The sequence below is a fragment of the Sciurus vulgaris genome (assembly GCF_902686455.1).
Source record: "Sciurus vulgaris genome assembly, chromosome: 4".
Taxonomy (NCBI): domain Eukaryota; kingdom Metazoa; phylum Chordata; class Mammalia; order Rodentia; family Sciuridae; genus Sciurus; species Sciurus vulgaris.
In genome coordinates, this window is record NC_136464.1 from 6583888 (window position 1) to 6597419 (window position 13532).

The 13532-nt window shown below is 43.9% G+C and overlaps 1 protein-coding gene across 2 annotated transcripts in view; it reads left to right on the forward strand.

The window, feature by feature from the left end:
• The first annotated feature begins 213 nt into the window (after positions 1-213).
• Positions 214-13532, forward strand: part of UROS (uroporphyrinogen III synthase) — a 29698-nt gene continuing 16379 nt past the window's right edge. For both annotated transcript variants that reach the window (XM_079137148.1, XM_079137149.1), the window contains exons 1-5: positions 214-384; positions 9245-9331; positions 9525-9608; positions 10663-10759; positions 13362-13436. In XM_079137148.1, coding sequence (XP_078993274.1) covers positions 9269-9331; positions 9525-9608; positions 10663-10759; positions 13362-13436 — 319 coding nt within the window. In that variant the 5' untranslated portion in view covers positions 214-384; positions 9245-9268. The remainder of the gene's footprint in view (positions 385-9244; positions 9332-9524; positions 9609-10662; positions 10760-13361; positions 13437-13532) is intronic.

A 13532-nucleotide genomic window follows, 5' to 3' on the forward strand; every position in this document is an offset into this window, starting at 1 on the left:
CCCTCGGCACTGACTCGACCAGAACCCCAAAGACCCTGCTGGACTCAGTCGTAATCTCCCGGAGTCAGATCCAGCGTGGGTCCCCGCCTGCCCCTTTCCTCCTCCCTCCGTCCTCCCTTCATCATCACTCCCCTAGAGGTTCCCCCTGCGCGCAGTGGTTCGACCCGTCGAGCCGCTTCCTTCCGCCGGCCTGGACGCCGGTGCGCACGCGCGGCCACCCACCTGTGCGCACGCGCGGCGGGGCCGGTCGGCGGTGCGGAGCTTCCCGGGTCGCCCACCCTGTTGTCATTACCTCTGAGCCCTCTGCTGGGACCGCGAGATCCCGCCCCGACCCGCGCTGGCCGAGTCCCGCCTCTTAGCCCTGGGGCCTCGCCGACCCGCGAGGTAGGTGTCGCTGCCCATGGTGCCGAGGAGGACACGGCTCGCGGGCCTCAGCGACGTGCGGCAGCGTGGGGCGGCCGGCCGGGGCCGCGAAGTTCTTCGTAAGCAGACTTGCAGCTTCGGCGCTTCGGCGCCGGGGACGGGGTCTGAAGGCTTAGGGGGTCTTAAGGTCCTGAGCTACTTTGAGAGAATCGAGTGAAGGGCCGTGACAAACAGAGTAGCCCTCGGCGGCCACCGGGCGCGCGCGCGGAAGCACTGGCCCCGGCTGCCGTGTGTCTGCTTCGAGGGAAGCTGGAGTTCCGGATCTCCACCAGAAACCGCGAGCGCTGACACCAACCGCGAGAAGGCGAGGGAGCCCAGTAAAGAGGAGGGCGTGTTGACCACCTGACCCTGTCCTACGTGTGGATCGTGCAGCAGCACACCCTCTGCTGTGGTAATTGTGATGCTCCAACAAGAATGCTGGGGGGATCCAAGTTCATTTAAAAAAGGAAGCAGCCAACCCAGGTGGATCCACCAGTCAGCATCACCGCACAGAGTACCAATTTTCAGCTCCTTGTAAAGGCTGTGGAAGAAAGTCATTAGTTAGGGGAGACATCAGCTTTCTGAGAATGAGATCTTTGGTTACCCTTTTTTTTTCCCCCGCTGTAAAACGCAAGGCTCCTGATGTGTTTTGGGGCGAAAAAACCGAATGAGCACGTCCCTAGGAGTAAGGTGACTTTGTGCAAGAGCTTTAGCAGAAGCATGGTAAGCCCTTGTCAGTGGTTCTTCCCAGTAGAAGTCAGTATACCCGAAGATCCCCATTAGTTCAAGAGTCATGTTGCTGTTCTGTGATGTACTTTTTTCCTGAAAGTGTCTTGGTCTTGTCTACACAGGCCATGTTGTGGATGTTGATATACTTAAACATCGGGCTCCACATCTTGGGCTCCCCAATTGTACACAAATCCTACAAGGCACACCTATCAAAAGGCTAAGATTAGAAAGTAGAATTCAACCGATGCAAACATGAACAGTAGCGTAACACTGAGACATCATGGGTAATTTTCTGCTTGTATTTGGTGTGTATGTTTTGTCATGTTTTCTTTTGTTTTTCAGTGCTCAGTATTGAACCCATGGACTTTTCCACATGCTAGGAAACACCTGTACCCACTGAGCTACATCCCCAGCCCTCTTCGTATTGTTTTTAATTGGACTCAATATAGTAGTCTTCATCGTGTCAGGATTTCCTTCTTGGTATGACCATATAATATAAAACATCCTAGTGGTTAATGTACTGCATTTTTGTTTGTCCACTGACTGTTTGATGGAACACCTAGTTAGCAATTTAAATAATGACTACTATTGAATATGAGTGTAAAAACATCTCTTCAAGCTCCTACTTAGTTCTTTGAGGAGGTATGACAGAAATGGAAATTCGGATGAATCCACCGTGGGTTTGTTCATTTTTGAGACACTGTACTTTTTTTGTGTATGCCAAAATTTTCACAATGAGCATTGTATTGACTTTCCTAAGATGAAAGAGTGAAAAGTCTATGCGCCCCCAGATTGCTTTCCCTCCTGACTTGTCAGTGTGAATGACCAAGAATGGCAAATGTGAACTAACTGGGCTCACCCTTGTGGTTTTTTTTCTTTTTATACTTTGTTTTTTTTTTACAGTTTAATACATGGTGTCTTTAGGGTTATAATGTCTGTCTCATTCTACAGTCCTTCCCATCCCCACTACCCGACCCCTCCCCCTCACTTTCCTCTTGCATAATCCAAAGTTCCTTCATTCTTCCCTAACCCATCCCTGACTATGGATCAGCATCTGCTTAACAGAGAAAACATTTGGCCTTTGGTTTTTGGGGGTTGGCTATTTCACTTAGCATGATATTCTCTAATTCCATTCTATTTACCTGCAAATGCCGTATTTCATTTTTCTTTAAGGCTAAATAGTATTCCATTGTGTATATGTACCACATTTTTTTGTCTAGTCATCTGTTGAAGGAATCTAAGTTGGTTCCCATAGTTTAGCTATTGTGAACTGAGCTGCTATAAACATTGATTGTGGCTGTATCTCTGTAGTATGCTGACTTTAAGTCCTTTGGGTATAGGCCAAGTAGTGGGATAACTGGGTCAAATGGTGGTTCCATTCCAAGTTTTCTGAGGAATCTCCATACTGCTTTCCAAAGTGGTTGCACCAGTCTGCAGTTCTACTAAAAATGTATGAGTGTACCTTTTTCCCACATCCTCACCAACCTTATTATTGCTTCTATTCTTGATAATTGCCATTCTGACTGGAGGTGAAATGAAATCTTAGAGCAGTTTTGATTTGCAGTTCTCTAATTGCAAGAGATGATGAACATTTTTTCATGTTTCTTGATTGGTTATTTCTTCTATGAAGTGTCTGTGACAGTGCTGAGGGTCTGGGTTTGAGAAATCAGCTGAGATCCAAATTGGTTCCCCCTTTATGTAATTCGATTTTTTCCTCACAGGCTTTAAAATTCTATCTTTTATTCTGTATGTTAGACATTATTTTAATGTGGCCTGGTGTGGGTTCTGCTGTAATTTTGTAGATTTGGGATCCTGTAAACCTCTGTAGTTGATTTTCATTTTGTTCTTTAGATCAGGGAAGTTTTCCGATATTATGTCACTGAAAAGATTGTGCATTCCTTTGGTTTGTATCTCCACCCCTTTGTCTATTCAATTATCTTAAATTTGGTGTTATCATGTTGTCCCATATTTCTTGGAAATTCTGTTCATGGTTTCTTACCAACTTCTCTGTAGTCAACTTCATTTTCAAGAATATATATATTTTGTCATCATTGTCTGAGGTTCTGTATTCCAAGTGGTCTAATCTGTTGGTGATACTTTCTATTGAATTTTTAATTTGGGTTATTGTTTCCTTCATTTTGAGCATTTCTGCTTCATTCTTTTTTATAATCTCTGACACTTTACTGAAGTGATCTTTCACTTCTGTATTTTCTCTCCAGTACCATACTTTATTTCAAATATCAATCTAACTATGTATTTTCTAAACTCCTCTGACATTTCTTCTACTGTGTTTTCTATTAATTCAGTTGTTGAAACATCTTAGTTTATTTGAGGCCCTTTGTTCCCTTGTTTTCTCATGTTGTTTGTCTTCTCATCTAGCCGTATGGAGCTGAGGCAGTACAGATTCTACCCTGTAGTCTTACAGTGTTCCTGAAGGCTTCCAGTACATCACCTTTAAGGGGAAGACCAATATTAATAGCACCCAATGCAAATGATACACTACCTTAAACCAAATGGCTCCTATGAAGGCATTTACAGTTTTATAATAGTAGAAATGAAGTGTTCAATTATTTTCTACATTATAAACAATAAGTTTGCTAAAAGGGTCTACCATCAAATGATGGACAATGAGGGAACAGAAGTAGTGTAAGTTGTGATGTTTATGAGAGAGAGGGAGAGAAGATAGAGGTAAAAATTTATAGTAAGCGAGGGAGGAATTAGTAGAAGTTAACTGTTTGCATGAAAGAAATGAGAAAGAATCCAGGGAGACAGGGAGGTGAGAGAAAAAAATATGTACAGAATTTTTTTTAAAAGTAAAGATATAAGAATACACAACAAAACTTTTTGTGTCTGAACTATTATTCAGACATGCCATTCCTCAATAAATTGATGCATGAAAATATTTGATTTCAAAGATGGTAGAGGTGTAAGAAGAGGGCAAAAAAGGATAAAAAAAAGGAAAGTCTCATGGAAAATTGCATTTGATTGCGTCTGTTGACGTTCAAAATTTTCCATCAGTTTACCTTCTCTGCTAATAGGTGGGATTGTCTGACGTTTGGTGTTAGCTCCAGTCCAGTGGGTGCTGGACTGGTTGGGAGGGTGAGCTGATAGCAAGATGCCCTTACACCCTTTTTTTTTTTTTTTTTTTTTTTTTTTTGGTGCTGGGGATTGAACCCAGGGCCTTGTGCTTACAAGGCAAGCACTCTACAACTGAGGACTCTCCCCAGCCCTCCTTATACCCTCTTGTAGTCTTCCCACACATTATACAGCTGGCCCCTTCTGTCCGTGCACACTTCAGGACTCACTGAGCTGGAGAGAGCCCAGTTTTCTCCAGTTTCTCCAACCTGTGCTCCCCCACCCCCCCAGGAAACTGCCCTAGTCTCAGGCTTTCCACAGGCTTTTGAGGCCCAGACTGACCCACACAAACCCAGCTGCAAGCTGATGGACCTGGGCTTCAGCTTCCCCAGTCTCTGCCTTGCTGCAGTCCCAAGATCTCAGTGCCCTTTGAACTTGCAGAGAGATCACACAAAGGAGCAACCCTGCAAAGAGGCAGCCAGATGGCAGCCACTACCACACCCAGCAGGAAGACATCAGGTGCAACCAGACCTGCAGGTACCCCAATGTCTCTCCAGGCCCTGGCCTGAGTCCACAGACTGAGGTGGCCATGCCCTGAGATGGCGTTGGCTGCGGTGGCAAACCTGCAGGCCCTGGCAGGTGTCCCAAGATGGTGGCAGTCATGTAACCAAACCTGCAGTTACTGTGACAATGAACTTTCAGACAACAGTAGGCAAGATCCACTGGTGGTCTGTGGGCAGTCTGCAGGCTAACAGCGGACAATCAGCAGGTGAACGTTGGGTAGTGGGCAATGGGCAGGCAAGAGGTGGGCAAATGGCAAATGATAGGCAGCGATTAGTGAGTGATCTGTGCTCAAAAGGCAGGTGATGATATGCTGGCAGATGGTTGGTGCTCACGGAAGACAAATGGGGTAAACAGCAGGGTATAGGTGGGTAGCAACATCTGCCTCGCAGAGAATCAGTATTTCCTCTGCTTGAATCCTGAGTTACAGAGGGACAAGGAATGCAGCCCCCCTCTAGTCCGCCATCTTGGATCTCTCACCTATGGTTTTGACAGTCAAGAAAAATAAAGTACAGGTCCCAGGGGTCATCCCTTAGTTAGGGACGGGATTGATTAACACTCTCTTTCTTCCTCTTTAGCACAGAATTTCCCTTAAAAGAGTAGAGAGGCAATCTAGAATGGTTAGCTTCAGGCTTGGATTCATAGTCATCTACAATCTGCATGACAATGGACAAGTGCCTCAAAACTTGCAGAGCCTTTCCTTGTCCTTTAGTTGTGTGGATGAGGATAGCTACATTGCAGGCTTAAATGGGGATTTTAGTCTTGCATGTAAAATGCTTATTAGCCCAGTATGATAGTTAATAAGTTAATTTTTGGTGTCAGCTGGACTGGATCATGGGTTGCCCAGATATATAACTAGATTATTTCAGTGTGTGCCTGTGAGAGAGTTTGTAGATTAGTGTTTGACTCCATTGACTGAGTAAAGGGCATTGTTCTTCCCCAAGTGGGTGGGCATAATCCATGATCCACTGAGGGCCTGAATAGAGGAAAAATAGTCGGAGAGAAAGAGGATTCAGCTCTCTTTGTCCTTCACCTGCCCCTGGTGCTTCTGGTTCCCAGTCCTTCAGACTTGGACTGGAAATGACACCATCACACCTCAGCCCTTCAAACTACACCACTAGCTTTCCTGGGTCTCTAGACCAAGAATTCTCTTAAATAAAAAGGTTTATTGAGCTGCTACATATGCTAGCCAGAAAGGAACCAGATCCTGGATGAGTGCCACAATTACCACAGCAGGGCTAGGTATCAACCAGAAAAATATTTTTTTGAGCTCACAAGAGCTCAAAGCACTTTCATAATGAAGATTTGGGGAAGGAAATCCTAAGTTGTTTACACTGAACTTACACTGGCTATAAATAAAAGGGGTGGGATCACATGAAGTGAAGAAGAAAATGTGGGCTAGGAGGGTATTCCATAAGGAAAAGTCCTTATTGCTTCTGGATTGGTTGGGGTTAGGAGTCCAGAATGTCCACCCAGAAGCCAGAGGTCGGTGGTGCCTGGGGTCAGCTGTCAGGGATTTGATTCAACATAATTCAGGCATGTAGAACAGTCTGTTGGTTTGGGTCACTAGCTGTTAGCTGATGAGCTTTTCTTAAACCCCCCTCTGCCTGCTGGCTTTTATAATTAAAGTTAAGACATCTCAAAATTTTTCTTTTCACATTCTTGCAAATGACCGTTTGTGAGACTCTTCAGCTTCTATAATCACATGAGCAAGTTTTCCATACATTTGTAGAAATAGATATATCCTGTTGATTTTGTTTCTCTGGAGAAACAAAAGTATATACATAGTATATACATAGTATATACTAATATACATAGTAAATAATACAGAGTAAGTGCTCAATAAAAGGGCAGCTGTTATTGCTGATACTAACAGTGGCAGAACATGGAAAGTGGGTTTGAGGCCTCATTTTTTTTTTTTTTTTTTTTTTTTTTTTTTTTTTTTTTGCAGTACAGGGGCAAGCACTCTACCAGCTGAGCTATCTCCCCAGCCCTGAGGCCTCATTCTTAACAATGAAGTAGTCTTAATCTAGTCGGTTTCCCATTTCTTTAATCATTTCCTGTTTCAAAGATGCTGAGTAAAGTTAAAAGTGTTTTCCCACAGTGTGAATAAATATTTATTGAGCATCTACTGTGGGAAAGAAGGGCCCTCAGAAAATCCAGCCACTGAGAAGCCCCCAGCCCACTTCATAGATGTAGGAACTGAGACTAACAGAATAGCCTGGCGCACAGCTGCAGTCCAGCTGCTCTGGAGGCTGAGGCAAGAGAATTCCAAGTTCAAGGACAGCACTGGCAACTTAACAAGATTCTAGACTCAATATAATTTTTTATAAAAGGGGACTTGGATGTAGCTCAGTGGTAGAGCACCCCTGAATTCAGTCCCTAGACTGAAAAAAGAGCAGCCTGGACCAGAATCCAAGCCTGGGCCCTCCTGTGCAGGCTCCTCCCTCCACCAGCCTCTTCCTCAGGTTCAGAGAGCAGCGTGTTCGTTTACTGACAACCATGTGTGCTTATCCTGGACTTCTTTCTTGCCTACTTGGGGGACTCCAGCACAGCAGGGCATCACCAGCAACAGGTCTCCTTAATTCTACACTGGAGCTTCTCTCAGAGATGGCAGGAGAGGAATAAGGGTAGTAATTTGTTTTGTTGTTGTTGTTGAGTTCTGTAGCACATGTGAGGAATAGTTACTATCTGGAAGCCCAAGCTTCTTGCGGATGTTGATTTTATCCTAAGAAAATCAGAGCAGAACTCAGAAGGAATATTTTTCTGCTTGCAGTAGATAGATTGATTTTGCTTTCACATATTTGTATATTTAAATGAAGTACTTTATACTACAGTGATAACTTTATATCTTCATACTTTTATCTTTCCCAAAAATTTTCATTTGCCAAGCATATAAGAGGCAGATAGTGCAGGGGAATTAAGAACACAGAATTTGGGGCCAGATCACCTGTGACCCCCAGCTGCCACTTAGCCTTTCTGAAACTGAATGAGTGTACATCGGCTTCTGCATAAACCTCATCAATTGAATGCATGTAAAGCCTGGCAGGTAGTAAGTGCTCATGAAGTGTGCTAGCTGTCATGTTATCTTTGAATGCCTCAGCAGCCCTGTGAGTTGGTAGGGCAGAGGTTATTCCAGTTTAACAAGGGAGAAAACAAGGTCAAACCTTAGTAAGTGATAAGGTCCAGGTCCTTAGGCCCTTAATCCTGTGCTTCCTCTGTGACACCATGCTTCTCTCCTTACACCATCTCCATAAAGAAGTAGGAGAGAGCTGAGGGTGTGCTCAGTGGCAGAGGGCACACCTAGCATGCTGGAGGCCCTGGGTTCAATCCCCAGCACTGTTAAAAAAAAAAAAAAAAAAAATAGGCTGGGGTTATAGCTCAGTGGTAGAGCGTTTGCCCATGAAAAGCCTTTGATGAGACACTGTATCCCCAGAACACCTTCACAGCAACACCTAGATGAACATTTGTAAGTCATCAGAAACTATAACTAGCCACGGCGACACAAAAAAGACCATCACCGAAAACTAGGCTCTTAATTTGTGTCAGACACATTTTGAGAAGTTGAGAAATACTGCCCATTTCCTTAAACCCCCAGTCTCTCTAGTTAACACCTGGACAGCAATAATTAGAACTTCATTGTTTAATAATATGTTCATCTAGGTTTAGTTGCTTAAACACAGGGCAGTTCATTTTGAGCCAGGTTATCCTAAAATGTAGTATAGATATTCCAGTAATATAATTAGTAGTAATTTATGAATAATAGCTTTCAGAGTTAACATCCTTCCGCTTCAGTATACTCTGTTCAGTCTTAGCAGTCAGTACACAGCATTTAAGTAACTGATGGGTCTAGTGCTATCTGTGGGATTATGAAATCTTTATGATAATCTTTGTATACATTTATGAGTATTGTCTGGGTTTATCTTAGAAGAGAAATTACGGGAAGAAGCGTTATGAAGTCTGTAAGATTTTAGCTAACTGTCTACAGATAATTTTTCAGTCTGTTAAATTGTCTCCTTATACTTGACAACATTTATAAACATTATTTGAGAAGTGCAAAAGTCAGTGCTGTCATTTCCTAAAGTGCTCCTAAGCTGCTTAGTATATTTGTCTTGAAATGGAAATAATTATTAATTTACCTTCATAAACATAAGATATGCATTTCACTATCTGTTATTGATACAACCCAGAATTGGCACTTTTCATGGTGAGCCATTGACATGGGACACTTGACTCTCACTGATGGCTTTCATCTGCCTTTCCAGGTGATATCAACTGCTAACATGCCCTCCCTTGGCCTTATCAGTGACAGGGGTCTTCAGAAAGAACAAGCCCATTAACGCCCAGTCACCGCGTGGGAAGGACAGATCTCTTCAGCAAGCATTTGATCAACTCCTTCTCTCACTGCCCCCATCCAGCCTTGCTTAGGAAGAATCTTTGAGATACAATTAAGATCTCTTCCTTTCCTCTGTCACAGTACCCATAAGGAGCACCAGGCAATATGAAGGTTCTTTTACTGAAAGACGCAAAGGAGGATGATTGTGGCCAGGATCCATATATCAGGGTAAGTGGCCTGAGACTCATTGTCCCCTAAACTGGAGCTTCCTTGCTAACGGAATCAAGGTCCTGGAGCTGGGGTGGTCGTGGGGAGCTGCTAACACTCATACTTGACACAGAATAAAGTTAACGATACCATTTCCTTTCCTTATTTTCAGAGCAGCCCCTGCCAATCCAGAACTATATTCTTTCATTTGTAGGAATTAGAATTACATGGACTTGAAGCCACATTGATCCCTGTTTTATCCTTTGAGTTTTTATCTCTTCCCAGTTTTTCTGAGAAGGTAAGACCTGTCATTTCTGAACTCCATGTTTGTACTTGGTCTCTAGAAACCTTGCCAGCACAAGCTGTTTTCCTAGCCCCTCATTCTACCACCAGACTTAAACACAGGGATAGCACACCTGTCTCCGGGAGGCTGCCCTGCTGGGCTTCTCCCACCAAGCCTCCACCAGCTCCTCCAGGAAGCCACCCACGCCCAGAGGTGGGCCAGGGAGAGCAGGGCCTATGAGAGCACCGCATCTGTGTGGTTCTCAGAATTCTAGAACCTGTTCATCCTCTCATTTAATGCCCCCTCCCTGACCTCTACACAGTAGACCAGATGATGTTTTCCCATTTTAGACAGCCAGCAAAGACGGGACTAGAACTCCAACCCAGGGCTCTATCCACCACTTGAGTTTTACATCCAAGGGTAGGAGTGACACATATTTCAGGAGACACACTCAGGAAAGTCTTCCAAATGATCCAGATTAAAGGCTCTAGGCTGGAGATGAGTTCAGTGGCAGAGGGCTTGCGTAGCATGCACAAGACCCTCAGCTTGATGCCCAACATTGCAAAAAAACAAAAGATTCCGTCCCCATGGTTTGAGTGAAGTCAGATCTAGACAACGGCCCCGTGCCTGGCTCAGAGTAAACGTCTGGTGATCATATCACCATTACTAGCTCTGAAACTCAGGGCTTTCAGCCTGGGCATCACCTCCTGAATGTTCCAGTCGTATTAAGACACAGATCAAGTCTGCCTCCGTCCTGCACCCCGCCCATTCCCAGGCTGGGTCAGGCCCCCTCTGCTGCAATCAGCTGGGTTGCACTTGTCTGCCTCTCCCCTAGACTCTGAGCTTCTTGAGGGAAGTACTAGGATAATTCACCTGTACATCCCAAAAGGCCTAGAATAGTTCCAGGTCCAGCGTGAGCCCTTGGTAAGTATTGCAGGTGGTGGATGTGTGGAGGAATTAGTTTGCCTGCTACTTCTGGGAAGCATTTGGAATTCTGAGTCATAGCTCCTTGGGAGATGTTGAACTTAAGTTATCATATAAAATGACTTTATCACTTTCTGAAATGCAGCTGTCTCATCCAGAACATTACGGGGGACTCATTTTTACCAGCCCCAGAGCAGTGGAAGCAGTGGAGTTGTGTTTGAAAAAAGACAATAAAACTGAAGGTGAGTGGGGGTCTGATCTGAATTCCACTGGGCTTTTATTTACTCTACTTCTCCCACTGAGATACTAAATTCCAGAAGTAGCTGCGCTCTGACAGAGATGTGTGCAAGGTGGTGCTGGGTCCCAGGTGTTTCCTGGGAGACAGCAGACAGGGCACCTCCGCAGCTTGCTGGGCATTTACATATCTCCTCAAAACATAGGAGTGCCAGTTTTTTTCTGCCAAGAATATGGTAAATACCACTTTCCTCAAAGTGATGATGAGAAAACTTGACCATGTATGAGAATGTCCATGCCCTTTGGTGACAAGCTGTCTCCTTGACCCTTTCTTTCCATCACAGTAGTATAAAAAGGCACAGCCCTTTCACTGAACCCTGGGCTGTAGACTGAACAGCCACCTTCTTCATAACTGTGGCTGAACAACCTGCAAGCTGACATTATGGTGCATCAGGCACCATTGTTGTGCATCAGGCGCTGTGAAATTCCTCAGTTCATTATCTCACTGAACCCCAGAGAGCAATCCAGAGGCACCCAACTCTGCAGTCTCATTCTACAGCTCACAACGCAGAGGCTCACCATCCTGACCTCGGTCAGCCCCTCGACCTCTCTGCCATCAGTCCCCTTTCCTTTGAGCGGGCCTGGTAGTCCTTGCACCACAGGAGTACTCTGCCACCCCTCATTAGCTGGAGCACACCAGATGACCACTTAGTGCCAGGAGCAGTCCTCAGTCTTTACCCTGTGAGGTGGATTCGTAGTTCCTCTTGACAGATGAGGAACCTGAAGAACAAGGAGTGCAGAGCTCTTGAGCACACACTCTTAAGTTGAATGTTTGATCGTGACTCTTGCTGCAGGCTGCAGAGTCCAAGTCCCAGAGAAGGGCATCCAGGATGTTGCCTGGAACAGGGTGGTCATGAGTCACTGTGGAAATGGGTTATCATTGTCTCCACGTGAAGCTGGGCTTGCTGCAGGCCTGTGCACACGTGGGCCTCCTGCTGAAGAGAGGGCCTGAGCCTCTTCTCTGGAGTGAGGACCCTAAGAAACTAAACTCAGATCGCTGTTGTTTCTAACATGGAGAGCAGACCCTTGGAGCAGGGAAGCCCTTCACTGCTCCCAGTGGGGCTTCGGGGTGCCTGTCCTACAGTCGAATTTTTCCTTTGTGTGTGCTTGGAAGGAGAAAGTTATGAGAAAGGAGAAAACCCAGGGTGAGCACTGTAACTTGGGCATGCTTTGCAGTTTAAAAAGCATTTCCTGTACATGTTTTTTTTTTTTTTTTTTATATTTTAGTAGTTGTTGATGAACCTTTATTCATTTATTTATTTGTACGTGGTGCTGAGAATTGAACCCAGTGCCTCACGCATGCTAGGCAAGTGCTCTACCACTGAGCCACAACCCCAGCCCTCCTGTACATGTTTTTATCTTGATTCTCTTGACATCCGTATGTGATAGGAGCGGTATGTTAATCCCATTAACTTAATGAAGAAGCGGAAGGCAGGGCTGTCCCCCTGGCCAGGGGTCCTCCACTGCTGAAGGGGTAAAGCTGCGAAGGTAGCAGCCCTGCACTTCTTCCTATCACTGTTCTGTGTGGACCTCGGGAAGCAGTTCGTTACCGGCTATGGATAATTCATGCTAAATATTACTTAAATTGTAGGGTAGGAAAGAAGGTAAAGCTCAATTTGTTTAAAAAGGAATTTCCCTTGGAATATGAAGAGTAGATTCACTATAACACAGGTAAATTTAGGTGAAAATTTTGCTCTTATTAGATTTTAGGACTAAAATCTATTATTTTTCTTCTTAAAATGTTTTGAAGCAACAGTGACCTATAATATGTATATAAAATCTATTTTTTTGTATCCATATTAAAAAAATCCATTTTTAAATCCATATTTAAAAGATCTATCTTTGTCATAAAATGGTAGTTTTCTGTATTATATTGTGTTTGTTAATGAAGGTGAAATTTATTATTTCTACTTTGAACTAATGGGTAATGATTCCTTTCATTTGAGATTATATTTTGTTAACTACTTTCAGATCTATTTCCCAAATAAAACCCACCTGTTGATTTATTAGACATTTAAGTTGCATTTTTTAATGACCAGTGACTTTTTCTTTAAAAGTCTAGAATTTTTTAAATCTTAATCTCACCATGCAAATCTTCGAGTTATGTTTGTTTTCTAATACATATTAAAAATGCTTCTGCCGGGCACAGGGGCGCACGCCTGTAATCCCAGCAGTTCAGGAGGCTGAGGCAGGAGGATCAAGAGTTCAAAGCCTTCCTCAGTAAAAGTGAGATGCTAAGCAACTCAGTGAGACCCTGTCTCTAAATAAAATACAAAATAGGGCTGGGGATGTGGCTCTATGACAGTTATAGAAATTAGTTATTTTAAGCAAGTCATGCTGAAACATTTACCTAAGTGATTTTTAAAACTTTGCCTGAAGAATGTGAACAACAGGATAATGGAATTCCAGTTTGAGATGCTGTTCTTTCACGTTTGGCTATTAATAATTTGCTTTGCTCATGAGTTTCCTAGGGTGAACAAACAACCTTGGTCAGCAATCCAAATGGCAACTTTGGTATTAACAGATCATGTGTAATTTCATATTTTGCAGTCTGGGGAAAGTCTCTGAAAGAAAAATGGAATGCTAAGTCAGTGTATGTGGTTGGAAATGCTACTGCCTCTCTAGGTAAGGGAGCCAGGTAAAAATAAAGCGCCAAGAAATGACTTGGCCTTCTTTGTTTTTTAAAACACTTCAATTAAGTTTTAAAATATTTTCTATTTA